The sequence below is a fragment of the Bubalus bubalis genome, chromosome 2 (genome assembly GCF_019923935.1).
Source record: "Bubalus bubalis isolate 160015118507 breed Murrah chromosome 2, NDDB_SH_1, whole genome shotgun sequence".
In the NCBI taxonomy this organism is placed as follows: Eukaryota; Metazoa; Chordata; class Mammalia; order Artiodactyla; family Bovidae; genus Bubalus; species Bubalus bubalis.
The window spans coordinates 187,809,319-187,832,667 of NC_059158.1; the positions used below are offsets into that span (position 1 = coordinate 187,809,319).

The 23,349-nt window shown below is 44.9% G+C and overlaps 1 protein-coding gene across 4 annotated transcripts in view; it reads left to right on the forward strand.

Moving 5' to 3' along the window:
- Positions 1-23,349, forward strand: part of FBXO42 (F-box protein 42) — a 105,569-nt gene that overhangs the window by 50,009 nt on the left and 32,211 nt on the right. For 2 of the 4 annotated variants that reach the window (XM_006066588.4, XM_006066587.4), the window contains exons 2-4: positions 4,169-4,435; positions 6,929-7,045; positions 18,482-18,616. In XM_006066588.4, coding sequence (XP_006066650.2) covers positions 4,186-4,435; positions 6,929-7,045; positions 18,482-18,616 — 502 coding nt within the window. In that variant the 5' untranslated portion in view covers positions 4,169-4,185. Of the gene's footprint in view, positions 1-3,257; positions 3,465-4,168; positions 4,436-6,928; positions 7,046-18,481; positions 18,617-23,349 lie in introns of those variants that run through there. The other 2 variants (XM_044938235.2, XM_044938236.2) reach the window with 2 other exon arrangements.

The following is a 23,349-nucleotide window of genomic DNA, read 5'->3' on the forward strand; positions in this document are numbered from 1 at the left end:
TAACTCTTCACAAGTTAATCTATTTCCTCCAATAAGTTCAGATTAGTTTGTTGCTATCTGCTGTCTTTACAGAATCTTTATGAAGTAGGTGGGTTTGAAACTTTGATTTTTTAAAGATAGATTTTTCCTGTCTTAACTCTGTGTGACTTACCTTGGGTCACACAGCATTATAGCTAGAAACAGTAACCACATCTCCCAGTCTCAAAGACTTCAGTGCAGTTCAGGTGCTCAGTCGTGTCTGACTCTTTGCGACCCGATGAACCGCAGCATGCCAGGCCTCCCTGTCCATCACCAACTCCCTGAGTTTGTTCAAACTTATGTCCATTGAATCAGTGATGCCATCCAACCGTCTCATCCTCTGTTGTCCCATTCTCCTCCTGCCTTCAATCTTTCCCAGCATCAGGGTCTTTTCCAAAGAGTCAGCTCTTCGCATCAGGTGGCCAAAGTATTGGAGCTTCAGCTTCAGCATCAGTCCTTCCAGTGAGTATTCAGGGTTGATTTCCTTTAGGATTGACTGGTTGGATCTCGTTGCAGTCCAGGGGACTCGCAAGAGTCTTCTCCAACACCACTGTTCAAAAGCATCAATTCTTTGGCACTCAGCCTTCTTTATGGTCCAACTCTCACATCCATACATGACTATTCGAAAAACCGTAGAAGGCCTAACACAAATGTGAAAGGCGAGGAAGATTTCTTTTAAAGACTTTCATGAAAAGCACATTCAGTGAGTTAATACAGTTCCATGTGAAATGTTTTGTAGGGCTTCTTTTGGCATGGAAAAATGAAGCACTGTTTCAGAATGTCTCTGCTTCCTCTGGGAGTGTCAGTGGCGGTTTCAGCACCTAGTTAGTAGTGGACGTGCAAGACTGCAGACTGGTGTTGGGCGTGTGATCGCAGAGCACTTGCGTCGGATCCCACGCCCGTGTGTTCTCCTCAGCACCTGTGCTGAAGACCAAGTTAGCAAGCATGGCCTCGGGGGTGTCAGGTTTGATCCTTTCATGGACAGTGGAATGGTTGAATGATGAGAAATTTCAATTGAATCGAAAATTGAGTTGAGAAAATTGAATTCATTCAGGTTGAATGCTTAAAACTGGGAATTAAACAAAAATGTGAGTCCTTTTATTTAGGCTTGCTAATTGTGAACATCTATTTCTGCTTTATTGACTATGCCAAAGCCTTTGACTGTGTGGATCACAAGAAACTGTGGAAAATTCTGAAAGAGATGGGAATACCAGATCACCTGACCTGCCTCCTGAGAAACCTGTATGCAGGTCAGGAAGCAACAGTTAGAAGTGGACATGGAACAACAGACTGGTTCCAAATAGGAAAAGGAGTCCGTCAAGGCTGTATATTGTCACCCTGCTTATTTAACTTCTATGCAGAGTACATCATGAGAAACGCTGGACTGGAAGAAACACAAGCTGGAATCAAGATTGCTGGGAAAAATATCAATAACCTCAGCTATGCAGATGACACCACCCTTATGGCAGAAAGTGAAGAGGAACTAAAAAGCCTCTTGATGAAAGTGAAAGAGGAGAGTGAAAAAGTTGGCTTAAAGCTCAGCATTCAGAAAACGAAGATCATGGTATCCGGTCCCATCACTTCATGGGAAATAGATGGGGAAACAGTGGAAACAGTGTCAGACTTTATTTTTTTGGGCTCCAAGATCACTGCAGATGGTGACTGCAGCCATGAAATTAAAAGACGCTTACTCCTTGGAAGGAAAGTTATGACCAACCTAGATAGCATATTCAAAAGCAGAGACATTACTTTGCCAACAAAGGTCCGTCTAGTCAAGGCTGTGGTTTTTCCTGTGGTCATGTATGGATGTGAGAGTTGGACTGTGAAGAAGGCTGAGCGCCGAAGAATTGATGCTTTTGAACTGTGGTGTTGGAGAAAGACTCTTGAGAGTCCCTTGGACTGCAAGGAGATCCAACCAGTCCATTCTGAAGGAGATCAGCCCTGGGATTTCTTTGGAAGGAATGATGCTGAAGCTGAAACTCCAATACTTTGTCCACCTCATGCGAAGAGTTGACTCATTTGAAAAGACCTTGATGCTGGGAAAGATTGAATGAGGGAGAAGAAGGGGATGACAGAGGATGAGATGTCTGGATGGCATCACTCAATGCATGTGAGTTTCAGTAAACTCCTGGAGTTGGTGATGGACAGGGAAGCCTGGCGTGCTGTGGTCTCTGGGGTCGCAAAGTTGGATGTGACTGAGTGACTGAACTGAACTGAACCCTTTGTCGGTCACATCATTTGCAAATATTTTCTTCTGTTCTCCGGGTTTTCTTTTCATTTTGTTTATGATTTCCTTTGCTGTGCAAAAGTTACTGAATTTAATTAGATCCCACTTGTTTACTTTTGTTTTTATTTCCATTACTCTGGGAGATGGCTTGAAAAATATATTGCTATGATTCATATCAAAAGTGTTCTGACTGTGTTTTCCTTCTGGTCCTACATTTATCTTTGATCCATTTTGAGTCTATTTTTCTGTATGGTGTTAAGGAGTTTTCTAATTTCATGTTTTTACATATGGCTGTCCAGTTTTCCCAGCACTACTTTGTCACAGATTAGTTGACCAGAGGTGCCTGAGCTTCCTGTCCTGCTCCATTGGTCTGTATTTCTGGTTTGGGGCCAGTACCATACTGCTTTGATTGCTGCAGCTTTGTAGCATGGAGAGTAGTCAGGGAGCCTGATTGGTCCAGCTCCGTTTTTCTTTCTCAAGATTGCTTTGGCTATTCTTTTATGTCTTTTAGGATCTTTTATGTCTCTATACAGAATTTAAGAATTTTTTTCTAGTTTTGTGAAAAATGCCATGGGTGACATGATAGGGATTGCATCTAATGTGTAGATTGCCTTGGGTAGTATAGTCATTTTGGTATGTAACTGTACTCTTTAGCCTAAGAGTTAGGGCTGGAAGTGGAAAGGCCTTCCTCTAGCAAGTTACGCACGTGGAACAGAGTTCGCTCACAGTAGAGCAGAGGTGGCCGTCTAGGATCTTTTATTTAACACAGTTTATAGTAAACCTGTCACAGTTCCTGCCTGCTTCCGAGGAATGGCGGGGATTGCGGCTGCCCTTGCTCTGCCGCCGCTGCCCTCTCCCGACCATGAGCGTCGAGGCCGCGCCCCTGCTGCTCAGCGGCCCCGGCTGTGCGTTACCACCGGCTGTGCGTTACCACCGGCTGTGCGTTACCACCGGCTGTGCGTTACCACCGGCTGTGCGTTACCATCGGTGCTCCAGCAGCCAGGTGGTCAGGACGCAGTGCGGTATCATGGGTAATGCGGCAGATGCATTATGTTAGGAGCAATTTCATGAGTTTTGACTCATGTTTTTCTTGCTGTGATCATTCTTTCCAGTTTTTAAGATGTACATAAACTGTTTTTGCCTAGTGTTCAATCTGGTGTAAGCATGGACGGGTAGTGTGTACTATTCTGTCTTTTGCTCAGTGTTAAGATTTACCCCTGTGAGTATTGGTGGTTCCTTCCTTATAGTGTTCTGTTGTTGGAATGTAGCACAGTCTATCTGTTCTCTTGTTGATGGGTATTTATATTGTTTTCCGTTTTTAGCTCCTCGGATCTGTTTCGATGTTTCCTATTTTAAATATTGCCTTGTATTTGCTATTACAGCTCGTTAAGCTTGTTATTAGAACATTTATTATCCTCTTAAGTGCACTGTCTTGTGTAAAAGCTAAAAAAAACACCCTATCATTTCTTATTCCTGTATCCTCAGCGTGTCCTTTTCACTCCTTTAGGATGCACCATTTTTTCTTCTAAGTTTGAGGTCCTGAATCATATTACTGGCTAAGGGAAGCTAGTTGCTGTTCCCTTTGCTATTGCCGACCATATCCTTGAGTTAGAGGAGTTCTTGAGAACAAGTCTTTTGGTTTTGTGGTTTTACCAGAACTTGGCTGACACTCTAGGTTTTCAGTGAAGAGGAAGAAAAACGCTATCAGAAACCTCTAGAGATTTATTAGATATTTGGGATGGGCTTGGTATTTGAGCTGTGCCTGACAAATTAAGGTAGCTCGCAGCTAGTGTGGGGACGTGCTAAAGGACAGGTTTCATTCTGAGCATCTGAACGAAATCGTGACCAGCTGGGCTGCAAGCACCTGAGCTAGTTCAGAACTTGAGAAAGTGTGCCCTGGTGTGTGCTTCTCTCCTGCTGCAGGTGTCAAGTGGGATGTCATGGCCAGCTCCTCAGACAGCGAAGATGACAGTCTCATGGCTGTGGACCAAGAGGAGACCGTGCCGGAAGGGACGATGGAGCAAGACGAGGAGCCCCGCGCGGCGCTGGAGGTTGCGGAGACGCAACATAACAGGTCCATGTCTGAGCTGCCAGAAGAAGTTTTGGAGTATATCCTGTCCTTCCTCTCCCCATACCAGGAGCACAAAACTGCAGCCCTCGTCTGCAAGCAGTGGTATCGACTGATTAAAGGTACTGTGGGAAGTGCAAAGGTTTATTCACGTATTTAAGATTTCTTTGAATGATTTTTAATCTCTCAGTTTCATTCTCTCTTTTCTCCTTTCCATTTATTGTGGTTCTGAAACTTAGCATTAGACAGTTCGCTCTGTACATTTTTCTTTCTCTCTATCCTGCCTAGCGTTATGAACAACTTGAATACTGTAGTTTTTAATCCAATTTGTAGTTTTAAAATGAGGATTCTTTTCCTTCATATTCTTGGAGTTGATCCAGTAAATTGTATTATTCTGGAACAGGTAGAGTAGGGATGAGTATGGATTGATGGTGAGAGCTGACCTTCATACAGCGCTCACCATTGTCAGGCCTATCGTAACTGCGTTACAGTCACCCTGGCACACTGTGCACAGCTTCACGTAGCCGTGCGTGGCAGATGTGGAGTTACGAGCGCACTTGATGCTTGACTTTATCTCTAAACAGCCCAGGTCCTATATATGTATTTTACTTTTTAAAATGAATTTCTCCTTTTTTTCCCCTCCATTTTCTAATCAAGATTTCAGCTTTAACTAAATGTTGAGGTTACTAATTATACTATATTTTTCCAAATATTTTTTTGTGTGGACCATTTTTAAAGTCTTCATTGAATCTGTTACAATATTGCTTATGTTTTTGGTTTTTTGGCCGTGAGGCATGTGGGGTCTTCACTCCCTGACCGGGGATCAGACCTGCACCCCTGCGCTGGAGAGTGGTCTTAACCACTGGACCGTCAAGGCAGTCCCCTGTACTTTGAATTAATAACAGTTATTTTGTTTTAGGTGGAAAGGGCCTTTTTTTTTTTGAATGAAGATGACCAAGCCAGTTGAATGATCTTTGATCAAAGCAAGGGTTGTATTGACTTTTTCTTTGCTAGTGTGAGCAAGGCAGCCAGAGATATGAGAGAGGGAAAAGGTTTAGATCAGAATCAGTCTTAAAATCTTTCCTAGAACCAGAGAGGTTCTCTGAGGAGTAGGATCTGTATCAGTTGTCCAGAGTGCAGCCTCGATGGCTAATAAGGACCAGCTGTGTTGAAACTGCCCACGGGCCCTGCGTGCATCTGCTCACAACTGGTAACATTGGTATGCACACTTGCTTCTGTTTGCAGAATTAATGGACTCTGCAGGAGAGATTGGCTCCCTGCACTATGGAGGTGGATGGTTTTACCTCTAAAATAAAGGAGGAAGAATCATCCATGAGGGGTGGTGATCTAAGCAAAGATATTTATTTATTCTTGGCATTCTTATCATTTTGATCTTTTTTTCTTTTTTTAAGAGAAAAGCACCTAACCCTAGTGTTCACAGCCCTAGATCTGGGGGCGGTCACTGCCAGGACAGTGTTTCTCCCCTCAATCATTACGTATCTGTCTTTTATTCATCACTGCCTTATCTCAATCCAGGGTTTGAAACTGTGTATTACTTCACCAGTGTATAGTTGGCAGTATGGTCACACATTAAAAATGGCCATGTCTTTTTAATATTCCAGTTCTTATCTGTGAGTTCAACCAAGGGAGAATGATCATCACTGGAAAACATGTTCTGTGATCCTACTTAAGGATCCACAAGGTGGCATAAATTCAAGAGTGATATTCTTTCAAAATGTAAATAATTGATTGTACACTTCATTCAAAATGCTTCTCTTTGAAATAAAATAGTAATTTCATGTTCCAGAAGTATGAAGCTCTCACTTTAAAAAAAATAGACTTTATTTTTTTTTAAGTGGTTTTAGGTTCACAGCAAAATTGCGCAGGTCATAGATTTCCCATATACCCTCTGCCCCCAGACACGCACAGCCTCTCCCGCTTTCAGCATCCTCACCAGGGCGGTACATTTTACAGTTGATGACCCTGCATTGATAACATTGATGTACCATTGTCACTCAAAATCTGCGGTTTACTTTAGGGGGTACATTCTGTGAGTTTGGACATGTATATAATGACATGTATCCAGCATTATAGCAGAAACTCTGATTTTTTTTTTTTTAAACAGCTTTCCTTAGTTATAAATTCATCATTTCACAATCCACTGTCAGCTAATTATTATCTCCTTGTTTAATACGGAGAATCTGTGGTCTAACCATAGGTATTTACTGAACAGCTGTTATATTCTAGAGATTTTTTTTACCATATTTTTTCTCACAAAACTAAATTATCTCCCAAGTCTGTTTTGGAATAAAAAGCACCAATTATTTGGATATGTTTCCTTATGATATGGCTAAGTGGAGCAGAGTTAAAGTGTGAGCTGATTTTGTCACCTTGAGGGACTCATTTAACCTTGGTAAAATCTAAAGAGTAGATCTTCCAGTTTTGAACTTACGTGATTTTGTTTTCTGTCTTTGAATGAAAAAAAATCAAAGAAATTTGGAGTTCCTCAAAGAAACTTACATCTTAAAAAAGTGATAAGACAATAGATTCAATTTTAATAATTTGATTTACAAGTGAAGAGTCCAGGCTGAGGCACTGGTTATTTTTGTCTTCAGGTGTCGCCCACCAGTGTTACCATGGTTTCATAAAGGCTGTTCAGGAAGGAAACATCCAGTGGGAGAGTCGCACTTACCCTTATCCCGGGACCCCCATCACCCAGCGGTTCTCACACAGTAAGTATTATCGTGAAAGCAGGTCCCATCTTGCCAGCGGTCATGTTTGCAAAAACTATTTTTGAGGCTTGTATTTTGTCTGACGTTTCTAATGAAGATAATATAAATGAAGATTCATGTTAATCTTACAGCCAGAATTAGGGAAGAGCGTGAGCCTAAACGCGCTGCAGGCACCGTGGTATGATCTTACGCTCTGCTTTTCCGTTGGATTTTTCAGTATCTGTGCTCCAAAGAGGTCAAGGTGTCATGTTTGTGCCTTTAAACACTTGACATCAGGTGAGAGAGGACGAAGGGAAGGTGTTCATGAGCGTGTTGCTGTGATCCTGCTTAGGGAGTAGCCAGAGTTTAGCAAGAACTCTTTATTTTAACATGGTGTGTGTTTGGCAAACACGGAATTTGGGGTCGCACACAAATTTTGAACATGAAGGATATTGATTATAAAATACAAATTTAAGTAATAAAATTATAAGTAAAATGTTCTGGCAAATAGACATAATTTAGAGTTTTTGACTTATTCTAGAATTAACTGTCCATTTTAGCTGATTTTTATAGATGTCGCTTTATGTATTTTTTCCTTTGACTCATGCCCCACACCTGTGGGATCTTAGTTCCCTGACCAGTGATGAAACCCAGGCCCCAGCAATGAGAGCACTGAATCCTCACCACTGGACCGCCAGGGACTTCCCAGTATCATTTCATTCCAGAGGTGACTTCTTTACCCTGAGCCACCAGGGGAAGCCCATTGGTGATTCGTATCCATCCATGAAAGTGAGACTGAGCTGTGTTGCACTGCAGGCCAGTAAAGGTATATATATATCAGTGGTTTTACAAAAGTTAGTTGAGAAGAGAGGGAAGCCTTGTAGAACGTTCTCGAAATTACTGCTTTAGTCATACTACTTGCCTGTTCAGAAACCTTGAGTGTCTGTCCAGTGATAAAGCTAAACTTAGTCATAGTTAAAACCCTCTTTAAGCTGACTTATTTCTACATTTACTACTTCATCTCCTGACTTTTCCCCAGAGCTCACCTCATTTTAAGTTGTCACTTGGCTGTGCTCATTTCTTCCTCCCTGGAGTATTCTCGTCCACTTAGCTGAAGCCTGCTTGTTCTTGAAAGCTCAGTTCAAGTTCTAGCTCTTTGGGGAAAGCTTTTCTCAACTCTCTGGGCCACAGAAAACTTTTCCTGATCTGCACTTACGTCTGGACACTGATCTGGCGCCTAGCTCACATTGTCCCTGTTAGCTTTCATGTTTGTGTCTCTTTTTTTAAGCCGGATGTTGAAATTTGAGGGGAAGGAGAATTATTGGCTATCTGTGTTACATAGAAATTACTCGCAAAGTTACCAACTTAAAACAAGATTTGTCACCTCACAGAGTTCCTCAGGGTCAAGAATTCGGGAGTAGCTTAGCTGGCAGGTTCTGAGTCAGGGTCTCTCATGAGGTTACAGCCAGTGTGTCAGCCAGGGCTCCCGTCCCCTGAGCGCTCGACCGGCGCCTGGGGAGGCTGTCTCCAGGCTCAGTGACTGTTGAGGGCAGACTCAGCTCCTTACTGCGTAGACTTCTCCACAGAGCTGCTCACGACTTGGCAGCGGGCTTCCCACGAAACGAGTGATCCGAGAGAGAAGTGGAGACGCTAAGCTGGCAGCCATGCTGTTTTCTACAGCCTGATCTCTGAACTGAATACCGTCCTTTCCGCTCTATCCTGTAGGTCACACAGGGGTTGACCGAGGGTGTAATACCAGGCAGTGAGGATCCTTGGCGGTCTCTTGGAGGTTGACTACCCCAGACCATACGCCGTACTCTCATATCCAGAGGTGTTCAGTGAAAAACGAGGGCTCATCGTTGTCTTTGAACTGAATCTAAATAGATCAAAAGAATGAGTCGAACTGTTGGCTGTTTTCACTTCTCAGGGAGCTGTTTTCACTCATGCTGTTGTAAACCCCCTGAAGCAGTAGATCTCAAAAGTGTGATTCTTGGACTTTGAGGGAGGGAGGCGTCTGTGAGACTCTTCGGGGCATCTGTGAGGTCAGAACTGGCTTTCGTTAGTCTTCGCCTGTGACTGTGTGGTGGTGGCGTCGTTCCCGTGTCCCGAGCCGTGAGGCTGTGGCAGGTCCCCCAGCACCATGCGTGCAGCCGTCAGCACAGTGGAAGGCCAGGGACTGCTGCTTCAACTGCTGCTGCTTGTTATGCTTATCAAAACAGTTTTGAAAGAGTCTCAGATGTTTTCAGGAGTTCATAGACGTATACTTTGTGGTAAAATTTAGACGAATCCTTGCTGAAAATATTTAATGAAATTACGGGAGGATCCATATTAGGTTCAGTATTTATTGTTGAAACTTCAGTTATCTACAGATGCTTGGAATGAGGAGCAGAGACAGGATTTATTCGTTCTTGGCTGTGGTGGGCCTTTGTTGCTGCACGAAGGCTCGCTCTGGTGGTTGGTGCACAGGCTTCTCACTGGCGGTGGCTTCTCCGTTGCACAGAGCGGCTCTGAGCTCCGTGGCTCAGCAGGCGGGGAGCGGCTCTGAGTGCCACGGCTCAGCAGGTGGGGCTCGAGCGGTCCAGAATCCAGGCTGAGTGGTTGTGGTGCACGGGCTTAGTAGCTCCGAGGCACGTGGGATCTTCCCGAACCAGGGGTTGAACTGGTGTCCCTTGCCCTGCCAGGTGGCTCATTAAATATTGGACGACCACGGAAGCCTGAGGACGGTGTTTTGAAACAAATAGTGTTGGAGCCCTTTATTGTTGTTTAATTGCTCAGTTGTATCCAACTCTTTGCCACCCCACGGAATGCAGCACACCAGGCCACCCTGTCCTTCACCATCTCCCAGAACTTGGTCAAACTCATGTCCATCGAGTCGGTGATGCCATCCAGCCGTCTCGTCCTCTGTCGCGCCCTTCTCCTCCCGCCTTCACTCTTTCCCAGCATCAGGGTCTTTTCCAGTGAGTCAGTTCTTTGCATCAGGTGGCCAAAGTATTCAGCTTCAGCATCAGTCCTTCCAATGAATATGCAGGACTATTTTCCTTAGGATGGACTGGTTGGATCTCCTTGCAGTCCAGGGACTCTCAAGAGTCTTCTCCAACACCACAGTTCAAAAGCATGATTCTTCGATGCTCAGCTTTCTTTATAGTCCAACTCTCACATCCATACATAACTACTGGAAAAACTGTAGCTTTGACTAGACAGGCCTTTGTTGGGAAAGTGATGTCTCTGCCTTTTAATACACTGTCTAGGTTTGTCATAGCTTTTCTTTCAAGGAGCAAGCATCTTTTAATTTCATGGCTGCAGTCACCATCTGCAGTGATTTTGGAGCCCAGAAAAATAAAGTCTGTCACTGCCTCTACTTTTTCCCCTTCTGTTTGCCATAAAGTGATGGAACCAGATGCCATGATCTTAGTTTTCTGAATGTTGAGTTTCAAGCCAGCTTTTTTACTCTCCACTTTCACCATCATCAAGAAACTCTAGTTTCTCTTTACTTTCTGCCATTGAGTGGTATCATCTGTATATCTGAGGTTGTTGATATTTCTCCTGGCACTCTTGATTCCAGCTTGTGATTCATCCAGCCCAGCATTTCACATGATGTACTCTGCATGTAAGTTAAATAAGCAGGTTGACAATATACAGCCTTGTTGAACTCCTTTCCCAACTGTGAACCAGTCATTTGTTCCACGTCTGATTTCTAACTGTTGCTTCTTGACTCGCATAAAGGTTTCTCAAGAGACATATAAGGTAGTCTGTCTCTTAATGTTTATTACCATCTGCCTTTTACCATAATTATCTGTGTAGGAGAGGCTACATGCTAAAGAAAAACTTTTGACTTGGGGAAGCTGGTTCCTTGGCTCCTCTGATCGACACTTTCCTCATCTGTAAAATGTGTATACGCCCATGTGTTTAGGAGTTTTCCAAAGTTTGTTGTGATCCACATAGTCAAAGGCTTGTGTAGTCAATGAAGCAGAAGTAGTTGTTTTTCTGGAATACCCTTGCTTTCTCCATGATCCAGTGAATGTAGGCAATTTGATCTCTGGATCATCTGCTTTTTCTAAACCCAGCTTGTACACCTGAAAGTTCTTAGTTCTTGAAGGATTTTGAGCAGAACCTAGAATTCAGTTCAGTTCAGTCGCTCAGTTGTGTCCTACTTTTTGCGAATCCATGGAGTGCAGCACGCCAGGCTTCCCTGTCCATCACCAAATTGCATAGTTCCCCCCAAATTTTCTTCTCTCCATAATTTAGTGAATGGCATTGTCATTCTCTGCGTTATACAAACTTGAAATCTTGGTTTCACGCTCAGTTCCTCTCCCTCCCTCAACAGCAAAAGTCAAACCCTGCTGACTCTGTTCTGTCTCAGATCTTTCCTTTTACCCCCATTCCTCACACTTAGGACTTAATCATCCCATCTTTCCTAAGTCTTTTCTTCCTCCTTTCTTCCCCCACCTCCCTCCCTCCCACATTGTAGCATCTTACTTCCCCAGCCAGAGATCACACCTGTATCTCCTGGAGAAGTGTGGAGTCTTAATCACAGGACTGAGAGGGCTGCTGCTGCTGCTAAGTCACTTCAGTCGTGTCCGACTCTGTGCGACCCCATAGACGGCAGCCCACCAGGCTCCCCCATCCCTGGGATTCTCCAGGCAAGAACACTGGAGTGGGTTGCCATTTCCTTCTCCAGTTCATGAAAGTAAAAAGTGGAAGTGAAGTCGCTCAGTCGTGTCCGACCCTCAGCGACCCCATGGACTGCAGCCCACCAGGCTCCTCCATCCATGGAATTTTCCAGGCAAGAGTACTGGAGTGGGGTGCCATTGCCTTCTCCGAGGATCAAGAGGGAAGTCCCCCTAAATCTTTTCTAAACAGTCTTCTTACCTTTTCTCTTCATCTGAACCTGGTCTAGACACTGTTGGCAGCCATCTCTAAAACTGGGGACCGTGCCATCTCCTAGCACATTTGGAAATATGCAGGGTCATTGCTTATTGTCTTGACTGGAAAGTGCCGCAGGTAGTTAGCAGGCAAGGACCAGGGCTGCTGGGTGTCCTGTAGTGGATGGGATGACCCTGCACTCAAAGAACTGACCTGTTCAAAGTGACAGGCGCCCCGTGCCGGGAAGCACTGCAAATCTAAGACGTAAAACCAGCCGTATAACTCCTCTGCCAAAAAGCCTCAGCCTTTCTGCGTTGCATGTGGAAGTTTCCCCTCCGGTGGCCTTCAAGGCCCCAGCTTACCTTTTCAGCCTGACTCACTGCTGCATCCTTACACAGCCAGGCTCTACCCACACAAGATTCTGTGTTTGTCTGATATCCCTACTTCGTGGCTTTGCTTAGATGCTCTGATTTCATTTCCCTTCCCTCCCATTCCTTTTTAGCCCCTAGATATGTTCCCCCTTTCTTAATTGACAGAAAATGCCCTGACGTCTCAAACCCATCTAGGAGACAAAGCCAAAAGCCACCTTCTTTCACACTATTCTCAAATTCCCCAGTGTGGAGGTTAAGCTCTTCTCTTTCTCTGCTTATACTGCCTTAATACACCCTTCATATCTTCCTCTTAATGTTATTACCATCTGCCTTTTACAATAATTATCTGTGTAAGAGAGACCACATGCCAAAGAAGAAATTTAGACTTGGGAAGCAAGTTCCTTGGCTTCTCTAATCCACACTTCCACAAAATGTGTATAACAAACTCTGTTTGTGCCACAGGTTACTAGGAAATTTAATTGAGGAAACACTTGTAGAAATATGTTTTAATCTGCAAAATGATAAGATAATGATGGTGTCTCCTCCACAAGGTTCCTGTCTACTTGAGAACACTCTGGTCCCGCGTCTCAGACACATGTGCACCTTTCACAACACCCGGTTCCTAGTTCAGTTCAGTCACTCAGTCGTGTCCGACTCTTTGCGACCCCATGAATCGCAGCACGCCAGGCCTCCCTGTCCATCACCAACTCCCGGAGTTCACGCAGACTCACGTCCATCAAGTCAGTGATGCCATCCAGTCATCTTATCCTCTGTCGTCCCCTTCTCCTCCTGCCCCCAATCCCTCCCAGCATCAGAGTCTTTTCCAATGAGTCAGCTCTTCGCATGAGGTGGCCAAAGGACTGGAGTTTCAGCTTTAGCATCATTCCTTCCTAAGAAATCCCAGGGCTGATCTCCTTCAGAATGGACTGGTTGGATCTCCTTGCAGTCCAAGGGACTCTCAAGAGTCTTTTCCAACACCACAGTTCAAAAGCATCAATTCTTTGACGCTCAGCCTTCTTCACAGTCCAACTCTCACATCCATACATGACCACAGGAAAACCCATAGCCTTGACTAGACGGACCTTTGTTGGCAAAGTAATGTCTCTGCTTTTGAATATGCTATCTAGGTTGGTCATAACTTTCCTTCCAAGGAGTAAGCGTCTTTTAATTTCATGGCTGCAGTTACCATCTGCAGTGATTTTGGAGCCCCAAAAAAATAAAGTCGACACTGTTTCCACTGTTTCCCCATCTATTTCCCATGAAGTGATGGGACCGGATGCCATGATCTTCGTTTTCTGAATGTTGAGCTTTAAGCCAACTTTTTCACTCTGCATTTTCACTTTCATCAAGAGGCTTTTTAGTTCCTCTTCACTTTCTGCCATAAGGGTGGTGTCATCTGCATAGCTGAGGTTATTGATATTTCTCCCGGCAACCTTGATTCCAGCTTGTGTTTCTTCCAGTCCAGTGTTTCTCATGATGTACTCTGCATAGAAGTTAAATAAGCAGGGTGACAATATACAGCCTTGACGGACTCCTTTTCCTATTTGGAACCAGTCTGTTGTTCCATGTCCACTTCTAACTGTTGCTTCCTTACCTGCATACAGGTTTCTCAAGAGGCAGGTCAGGTGGTCTGGTATTCCCATCTCTTTCAGAATTTTCCACAGTTTATTGCGATCCACACAGTCAAAGGCTTTGACATAGTCAATAAAGCAGAAATAGATGTTTTTCTGGAACTCTCTTGCTTTTTCCATGATCCAGCGGATGTTGGCAATTTGATCTCTGGTTCCTCTGCCTTTTCTAAAACCAGCTTGAACATCAGGAAGTTCACGGTTCACGTATTGCTGAAGCCTGGTTCATAGTTGACATCTATTAATTCTATGGAATTGTGTAACAAAGATATGAGCGATAGAGCTTCTTTCTTATGTAAAAGTCAAGACAGAAAATGCAGGGGAAGTAAATGAAGCCAGTTCCCCTAGTTATTTGATGAGTGTTTGTATGGCCAGACATGCAACTCTTGACTAAGGTAGAATGTCCCTTTCAGATTGACATAGGGGTCTGTTGAGTACCCAGCATTATGTTTTGAAAAACCTTTTGGTGTTCAGGCTGCATGTATGGTCAGGTCATTCCATACACATGCTAATCTTGCTCCTGCAATAGCCAGCAGGCCCAGACTGGATAACCAACCTGTCTTATTCCATAGTTATGTAATTACAGGCCTTATCAAGTATGTCCTGGCTTGTAGATGCTAGACACGTGACAACCTAAGCATGGGATAAATGCCTCAGGACCTTTCCCTGGAGATAAGAGAGGAAACAAGAGAATTTAACCTCTGAAAGTGCAAAAATTGGAGTTCAGTGAACATTTAGTGACTACCAGGCGCCATGGAAAATATGAAACAACTGGAAGACCTTAAACTTCAGAGAATTATAGTGTAGTAGAAAAGTATTCAGAGCACTGAAAACTCTTTGCTTACTGTGTGTGTAATTGTGAATATTTGATTTGTCTTCAAATAGGAATTACTAGACTTGAACTTGAGGCGTGTGACTTTTAGTAGTTGTTCATGGAGCGGTCAAGCACGTTTCAGAAAATTTGAAGAGATTTAGCAGTTGGAATAATCACATTCTCAATGTTACTATTTTTTTAGCAGAGTAATTATATCGTACAATGAACAGTAACTTCTGTATAGCACATTCCAGTGGTCTGTGTTTTGAAAGGAAAATGTTCTGTTTGGGTGGAGAACTTTGGTAAAAGGAAATATCTACTTGAGCACTGGTATTTGCTTAAACTCTTAGTTTTTTCTAAAAGGCCCATTGGATTTGTTGGGTCCCCAACCCCCATTCAGGCCAGCATGTAGGCATCTTAAATAAAAATAGACGAACACAGTTCAGTAGGATGCTTAAAATACTTTGAGGGTATTATTGATGGCTGTTCTCTCATTCTCATTATATCTGAGTTCTAAACATAGCTACCTAAATTGACTCTCTTCCTCTCCAGGCTTTGTTGATAATGCCTGCTGGATGTTGAAAATACAGTGTGTGAAACTTGTCATTTCAGTCCCATTAGCTTTGCATAGAGTTTGGGCTGTGCCTTCCTCTTCCAGAGGCCTTTGTTTGCTCAAAGAGAGCAGGAAAATGCCATTTGCCTTATTTTAGTATAGGATTAAAATGCACATGGTGAAGATCTCATGGGGCCAGCTGCTGGCTAGGTTTTCAATCCAAATACAGCAGAAGAATGTTTGCTACCTCTTTGAAAAATAAAGGCACTGTGTTCTTTTACTACATGAAGGAAGCAGCTGCCAAGAGTTGGTCTTTGACGAATAGTAGGACATAAATGAGCTCCTGACTGTTTTAGTTATGAAATCATGGATTTGTCTTATCAAACATGTTATAATGGACCTCAGTTAGAGTTTCAGAAGACAAGGGACATGGCTAATTTCTGTTCTGGGGTTCCGGATTATCCAGAGGAGTAGAATGTTCTCTTATGCTGAGCACCAGTCAGGTCCATTTAAAATTGCCCTGATTTGGAGTAGCTAGTTCATAAAAGGTATAAAAAGACCAAGATACTTGAAGCTTAATGGCTTTAGTGGAGACTGAAGTGTGGCTTCAGTAATTATCCTTTTTGTTTGTTGAATGTCATCTAACTTGATCCATTGTTATTTGCAGTGCTTAACAACTCTGAAACATGAGCAATGGAATTACACAGAATTTTCCTTTTGGGGGGCCACACTGCACAGTTTGTGGGCAGTGAAAGCATGAAGTCGTAACCACTGAACTGCCAGAGAATTCTGAGGATTACACTCCTTAATAGCCTTTCTTATTGGGATGTTAATGTAAACACTGATTTAGTTATGGATTGCAAGTTATTTTCAAGGCAAAGAAAGTCAATGGGGAAATTCCCTGGCGGCCCTGTAGGTTAGCACTGTATGCTTTTACTGCAGGGGCCTGGGTTTAATCCCTAGTCAAGGAACTGAGATCCCTCAAGCTGCATGGCACCATCAGAAAATAAAAAAGAAAGAAAGAAAGTAGTGGAAAGTGTGAAATCATGTTACCCTTCGTATTCCATCGTAGCATGTTTTAGTTCTGAGAGTAATTAAGTGTCCTGCAGATGTGAGCCTGTTGACGATTAAACGGCATTTCATTTCCTAATATCTCTAGTTTCTTTAATGTCTTTGTTAATCTGAAAAGTCTGTAGCCCTGTTACTATGCAGTGTTAGAGGTCAGATGTTTCGGATTCACTCCTCCCACTGGCTGAGACTGCGGGGTGTAGGTGACTGAACACATTGCCTTTATTACCTCTTAACTCATCCAGTTTTCAGATGTGGCTTTCCTAGTGTGGAGAGTCCTTAAAGGCCTATCAAGTGGGCTGAGTTTAGAAAAAATAAAAAAGGAGGGTTATTCCCAGAGCGTTTGTGTATCACAAGAGGTAATTATAGCAGCAGCAGTTCCCTTTTTCTGAGCTTGAGTAATGGTGCCAGAGTTCAGAAGGGATCTTTAAAACAGAGGACTAAATTGAGCTGGACCTACCGTTGGGTGGATGATCACCAAGGCCACACCGCCCTAGTGGCCGAGCCTCTGACTCTCTTCCCTTTCCGCTTCCTTTCACATGACGCTTGCTGTTTTACCTAGTTTCCCTTTGGGAGGTGTGGCTTTCCCATGGATGTGCATGGAATGAATGAGTAGTTTTGCTCCGCTCTTTTCCCTAAAACCCAAGATGGTGAATGCAGAGCTGTGAGGAGCACAGCCATCTCTCCCACAGGATAGAGGCCGCATGCGCTCTCTGGGGAGAAGCAGGTGATGGAGCTGAGCTGCCACGTGTCTTGTCCAGGCCCTGGCTCTGGTCTTCCGGGTGTTGGGGGAACAGCCCCTCTCACAGCCACTGACTCTTGCCTTCAGAATAGTGTCCGCTGGTGAGGTATATATAATCACCTGGCTAAAAAGGCGTTTCTTAGCGACCTCGGTGCTTTTTGTTTACTTATCTAAAGTGTGTGTTTATTTTGGTTGTGCTGGGCCTCTGTTGCTGTGCGTGGGCTTCTCTTGTGGAGCAGGGCTCCTTGGCAGCTGGGCTCTCAGGCCCCGGATTCTGAAGGCCCCAGCAGTCATGGTGCCGGGGCTGTAGTTGCCCGAGGCGTGTGGGATCTTCCCAGACCAGGGGTTGAACCCGTGTCCCCTGCATCGGCAGGTGGATTCCTGTCCGCTGTGCCACGAGGCAAGGCCGACCTTGGTGCTTTTTACGTGTTACTTACTGCGTTGGTTTTCTATTCAGCACCAACTAGTCAGCTTTGGTGGCTTTTGGATACACCTAGGAGCTTAATGGGAAAAGGCAATGGCACCCCACTCCAGTACTCTTGCCTGGAGAATCCCATGGACGGAGGAGCCTGGTAGGCTGCAGTCCAGGGGGTCGTGAAGAGTCAGACATGACTGAACTACTTTACTTTCACTTTTCACTTTCATGCATTGGAGAAGGAAATTGCAACCCACTCCAGTGTTCTTGCCTGGAGAATCCCAGGGACAGGGGAGCCTGGTGGGCTGCCGTCTATGGGGTCGCACAGAGTCGGACACGACTAAAGTGACTTAGCAGCAGCAGTCAGCTTTGGTGGGTTTTGGATACACCTAGGAGCTTAATGACTTTCACGTTTCTTCTCTTGGTGGTTTGGGGACCATACTACCTCTGAGGTCCCCAAGCTGCGTTGGTTCCGTGTGTGTGTGGTTACTTTGTGGCATTGATTAAAATTTTTTCTGTCATTCTCTTTCATATAAAGTCGTGTTTATTGTTTTGTTTCTTCACATCTCATTTGAAAGCAAAAGCAGTGAGAAGAGTGGAGAGAAGTGAGAGGACTGAGAGCCTCTGTGAGCAGTGAGTCTGCCACTGGCCCATGAGGGTAATGGTACAGATTCAGATTATGGAGCCGTGCTAGCATTTCACTCATTGCGCGCTCTGAATCTACATTCTCGTGTGCTCGTGCTAGAATTGTGCTGTCTTCGTAAAGCATTGGCAGCCTGCTTAGTGTGCTCGGAAATAACATTTCCGTGGCTTCTCTCTGGTCCTTAAAGGTTAACGTAGTATTGAACCTGAAGGCACGAGGCTGGTTATAGAAAGGTTGGCACCTGCTAACAGTTATGATATGCACGAAATAATTGGTCTTTGAAAGATACAGACTATAGTTAAGGTGTTAGAGTACCTTCAAAATTAGACACCAGTTGTTCATTACTTGTTTTCTTTCTAGGTGCGTGCTATTATGATGCTAATCAGTCTATGTATGTGTTTGGAGGCTGTACCCAGAGCAGTTGCAATGCTGCCTTCAATGACCTCTGGAGACTTGACCTAAATAGCAAAGAGTGGATCCGACCTTTGGCTTCAGGTGAGAGAAAAAATGCTCCTCTTTGCCCCTCACCAGGTAACTCGCTTTGCACGGAAACTCATGATCCTTTTGGTGTTGGTCTCAAGAACAGATTACTGGGGCCCCAGGTCCTTTGTCAAATCTGCTTGTAAACGCTAAAGAGTAATACGCTTGTGTAAGGTCTTTGTATTTTTTCTAAATTATACTTTATCATCAGTATTGGTACCCTGCCAGAATTGGTGTACTGCTGTGTGAACTCATTTGTGTGGCTTTCTCAAGTCCTTGTACAGGTGCGATATGCTCTTTGGTATGAAGTTGAAGTAACAGCAGCAGCACGGTCATGAGAACTGTAGCTGACTGACAGAAGCTATTGTCCCAGGGCTAAGATCTCTGAATGCCGCTTGTTGTTGCCAGTCAGGCATTTGGGGAGTGTATGAAACATGCCTCTGCTGGTTCCTCCTAACTGCTCAGGAGTGTGGGAAGATTCCACAGTCGGCACAGACCCGCATCGTCCCACTGCACCAGAATCCGTGCAGGAAGCTTCTGGGTCATTTTCTCTTTTGACCTCACCTTTCTTGGAGAAGAAAAACGCGCACACACACGATTGTTTCTGCACTCACAAAGCGGGGTGGCTTGAAAACGCAGTTACAAGCTTGGAGGGCCCAGGTGACAGACAAAGAGTCCGCTGAGTGTAAAGCACCCTGCTTGGCTTGTTGGCAAGCTCTTCCCAAACACTCTTCTTTTGGCCTTGCAGGGTTGCAATACATCGTACTTATTTAGGTCTTGTTTGCTTTGATTACTAAACGGAAGGCAAGATGGAGTATTAGAAAGGGCACTGGACTAAGAGCGAGGCGACGTGAGTTTCATTTCCGGGCAAAAATCACCAATTCTGCATGTAACTCTGACCAAGTTACCATATCTCCCTGGGAGAAGTGTGCAGGCCGATCAGAAGATCCTGTTTTTAAACGAGTTGAGAAAGCTGCTTTATGTTTCCCTGTATTTCTGTGAGGACTGCTCTGAATGTCTCGGCCAGGCGCTTAAAATCTTTTTATGAAAAGAAGCTGCGTGTTGCTGTCCCAGCGCTGTAGCCGCTGCTGCTTCCTCTGCGACAGACGACGCAGGACGGGAGCACAGAGAGTGGCAGCAGGCGCGCAGAGCTGGGCTGGGCTTGAGCACGTGGGGGTCTTCACAGTTATTGGAAGATGAGAGAGTGTTAATCTTTAAGATGTTTTGAATATTAGGATGATTTTAGAGCCTTCAGAACTTTGTACTTCGGAGCATTTCTTTTTCTAGCACTTTGTAACCCCTGTTGCACTTAACACAACATTGATTAATACTTAGAATCATGGATTCTAAAATGCAGAGGGTCTTTTTAGCTTAAGCATCTTATTGCCATTGTACTTATTGTCCAGGCCCCATTTCAAAGTAGCTTTGATGTCCCAGTAACAAAATACCAATACTGCCTTTCTCTGTTTCGTAACCAAGCTTATGCCTTTGGGGCTTCCCTGGTGGCTCAGAAGGTAAAGAATCTGCCTGCAGCGCAGGAGACCTGGGTTCACTCCCTGGGTCAGGAAGATTCCCTGGAGAAGGGACTGGCTACCCAATCTAGTATTCTTGCCTGGAGAACCCCATGGACAGAGGAGCCTGGCAGGCTACAGTCCATGGGGTCGCAAAGAGTCGAATACGACTTAAGCAATGAACACTTTCAAGCCTTCTACAATTTGGCATGGGTGTTGCTCTTTCTTGCACGTGTGGAGTTGTGGACCTTCATAACCTATTGGCATCTACTTTGCTTATTTTTCCTTATTTTTCTTTATAAATAGACATGGCATTTTTGTTGTTGTTAACTACTAAGTTTAAAGACTATGCTTTGAATCCCCTAGGTAGAAGTATCAGAGAAATAACTGTCTTTGTAATGCAGATTTTATAACTGATCTGAATTTTTAAAAAAATTCAGTGTTGGACTGTTCCCTTTTATAAAACATATTGGCTCCTAAAAGTTTAAAAGTAATTTTCTAACAGAATATCGCAGAGAATCTAGTTTCTGCATCACTCTAATCTACAATTAGAGGCTACTTTTTTGGTGGGGGGAGTAGAGACTGAGCTTTTTGAAATGTCTAGTTTAAATTAAAAAAAAACAAACAGTAGTTTAATTAAGAGTCCTTTGAGATTGTGGGCTTCGCAGGTGGCACCGTGGTAGAGAGTCAGCCTGCCAGTGCGGGAGATGCAAGAGATGTGGGTTCCATCCCTGGATTGGGAAGATCCCCTGGAGGAAGAAATCGCAACCCACTCCAATATTCTTGTCTGGAGAACCCCGTGGACAGAGGATCCTGGCGGGCTACCGTCCACGGGGTCACAGAGAGTCAGGCACGACTGAGCGCGCTCACACAGAAACAGGTGGGAGTCTCGTTTAGGCGGAAATCCCACGGGAAGGCTGCCTGAGGAAGCGTTCCTCTCTGCTGTCATGAGTCCCAGCCAAACATCAGTGATTATCTGTGAATAAAGCACAGGTGTCGGTGTGTCGTGCTGTGCCTGGCTCACCCATTTGAGCGCTTGGCGGTGGGTAAGTCGGCTGGTGCCCGAGGGGAGGGTGCCGCCTGCTGCCCCTTGGTCCCAGGCGCGAGGTCTCCCAGCACCTGAGTATCTGCAGATGAAGAGCGTCTGGAGTGGCAGTTTCACCGTGTTCCGCCCTCAAGTGTAGGGCTTTGGAAAAGAGCATCAGACAAACAGTGGAGCAGCTCGGGTTGGGAGCCGAGTCTTGGTGCAGAACACCCTGCATCAGGTATCTTTTTACCTGTGTGGTTGGTGATATCGCACACGAGACTGGAGCAGCTCGTTTTGCTCGGTGTTGTAGCACAGGCTGGGGGGCTTCAGCCCCAGAAACTTACTTCTCACGGTTCTGGAGGCTAGGAGTCCGAGATCCGGGTGCTGGTGAAGGCTCTTTTCCTGGCTCTCAGAGAACCAGGCAGCTTGCTCTGTGTCCACGTAGCAGAGAGTGAATTCTGGTATCTCTTCCTCTTTTTGTAAATCGGATTATCTCCCAAAGCCCTCATCTTCATGTGCCATCCCCTGAGATTCAGACTCAGCATGTGGGTTTGGGGAGGACACAGCTCAGTCCATAGCAGTTGGAAATAATGTGTTTTGTCAACAAAACCTTGTCCTGCGTTTCTCTGGAGATGATAGGAGGAGGAGCATCTGGAGGGAGGGGTGCTGATGCGTGTTGCATTGACGGCTCTTACCGTTGAGCGAGGCCTGTGGTGCTTCTCGGACACTTCCACTGAGGCACCGCCTCCTCCCTTTTACGTGCAGGTGGGCGAGTCCTGCCTTCCTGGAGCTTATGCTGTAATGGGGAAGAAACGGTGAACAGTCATAAAGGAAGCGAGGAATGGGATGTGAAATAAGAAAGGGAGACAGCCTTTTCTGCTGAGACATGACAGGTGCAGAGTGGAAGGCGGTGAAAGTGGCATGTGCGAAGAACAGGCGTGTTGGAGGAGCAGAAAGCAGCCCTGTGGACGCAGCGTAATGAGCAAGGGTGGCGTGGCATAGACGGAGTTGAGGTGTAGATGGGAGCCAAGGGTATTGTGATCCTACATACATTTTAAAGAACACTGCTGCTGCTATTTAAGAAATGGATTAAAGGAAGGCAAGAAGGTGAAGCAGAGAGAACAGATAGGAGGCTGTCGGAATAGCACTGGTGAGAGCATGTGATGGCTTGGACCAGAGTCGCAGCAGTGGAGATAGAGAGAAGGGAGTGAATCTGCGCTGAATTTCTGTGTTAAAATTGATGGGACTTCTTGATGGATTAGATATGGGAGGGTGAGAAGGGCAATCAAGGCTGACTTACGTACCCTTGGGTAGATAGTGGGGCCATTTTTTAAAACAGAAGAAATATTTGGAAGAGTTTTTATTTTTAATCTCTTTAAACGTTTAAGTGGTGGTTTCAAATAATTCGTTGTTATGGGGAGTCTGGCATTTGAAACAGAGGCTTGACTTCCCGTGAGTGACGGCACAGCCCTTTTGCTCACTTAATTCTGCTGTCTCTTCATTTTGTTCATGCAGCAAATGTTTATGGATTGCTTACTCTGTGCCCAGTATTCCTTTAGATGCTGGAGGTTCATGAGTGAATAAAACAGACAAAAATCGTACTCGTAACGGAGATTAAATTCAAATAAAGGAAAAGTGAAAGTCACTCAGTCTTGTCCGACTCTTTGCGACCCCCTGAACTGTGCATGGAATTCTCTAGGCCAGGATACTGCAGTGGGTAGCCTTTCCCTTCTCCAGGGGATCTTCCCAACCCAGGGATCGAACCCAGGTCTCCCGCATTGCAGGCAGACTCTTTACCAGCTGAGCCACAAATAAGGGAAGACAATTTAAAATGACAAGTACATAATATAATAGAAGATGGTTAATGCTCCTGAAACAAAACTATAGCATAGTAAAGGGGATGAGGAATAGGGGAGACCACAGCTAGGGGTCGGGGGAGACTCACGGAGAAGGATGGTCACAGGGAGTGGACCGCGGGGGCCTCTGAGGAAAGACCATTCCAGAGAGCAAGCAGTGTGGGGGTTCCGGGGCGGAGGTGTGCCTGGGACAGTCTAGGGATAATGAGGGATTCTCTGTGGCTGGAATGGAGTGCACGAAGGAGGCTGTGCTCAGAGAGCTTAATGCAGGAGAGGCCGCCACACATGCAAGGCCTTCTGGCTGCTACAAGGGCTTTGTGGGCTTGGTCACAGTCTTTGAGTGAAGTGGCTGGT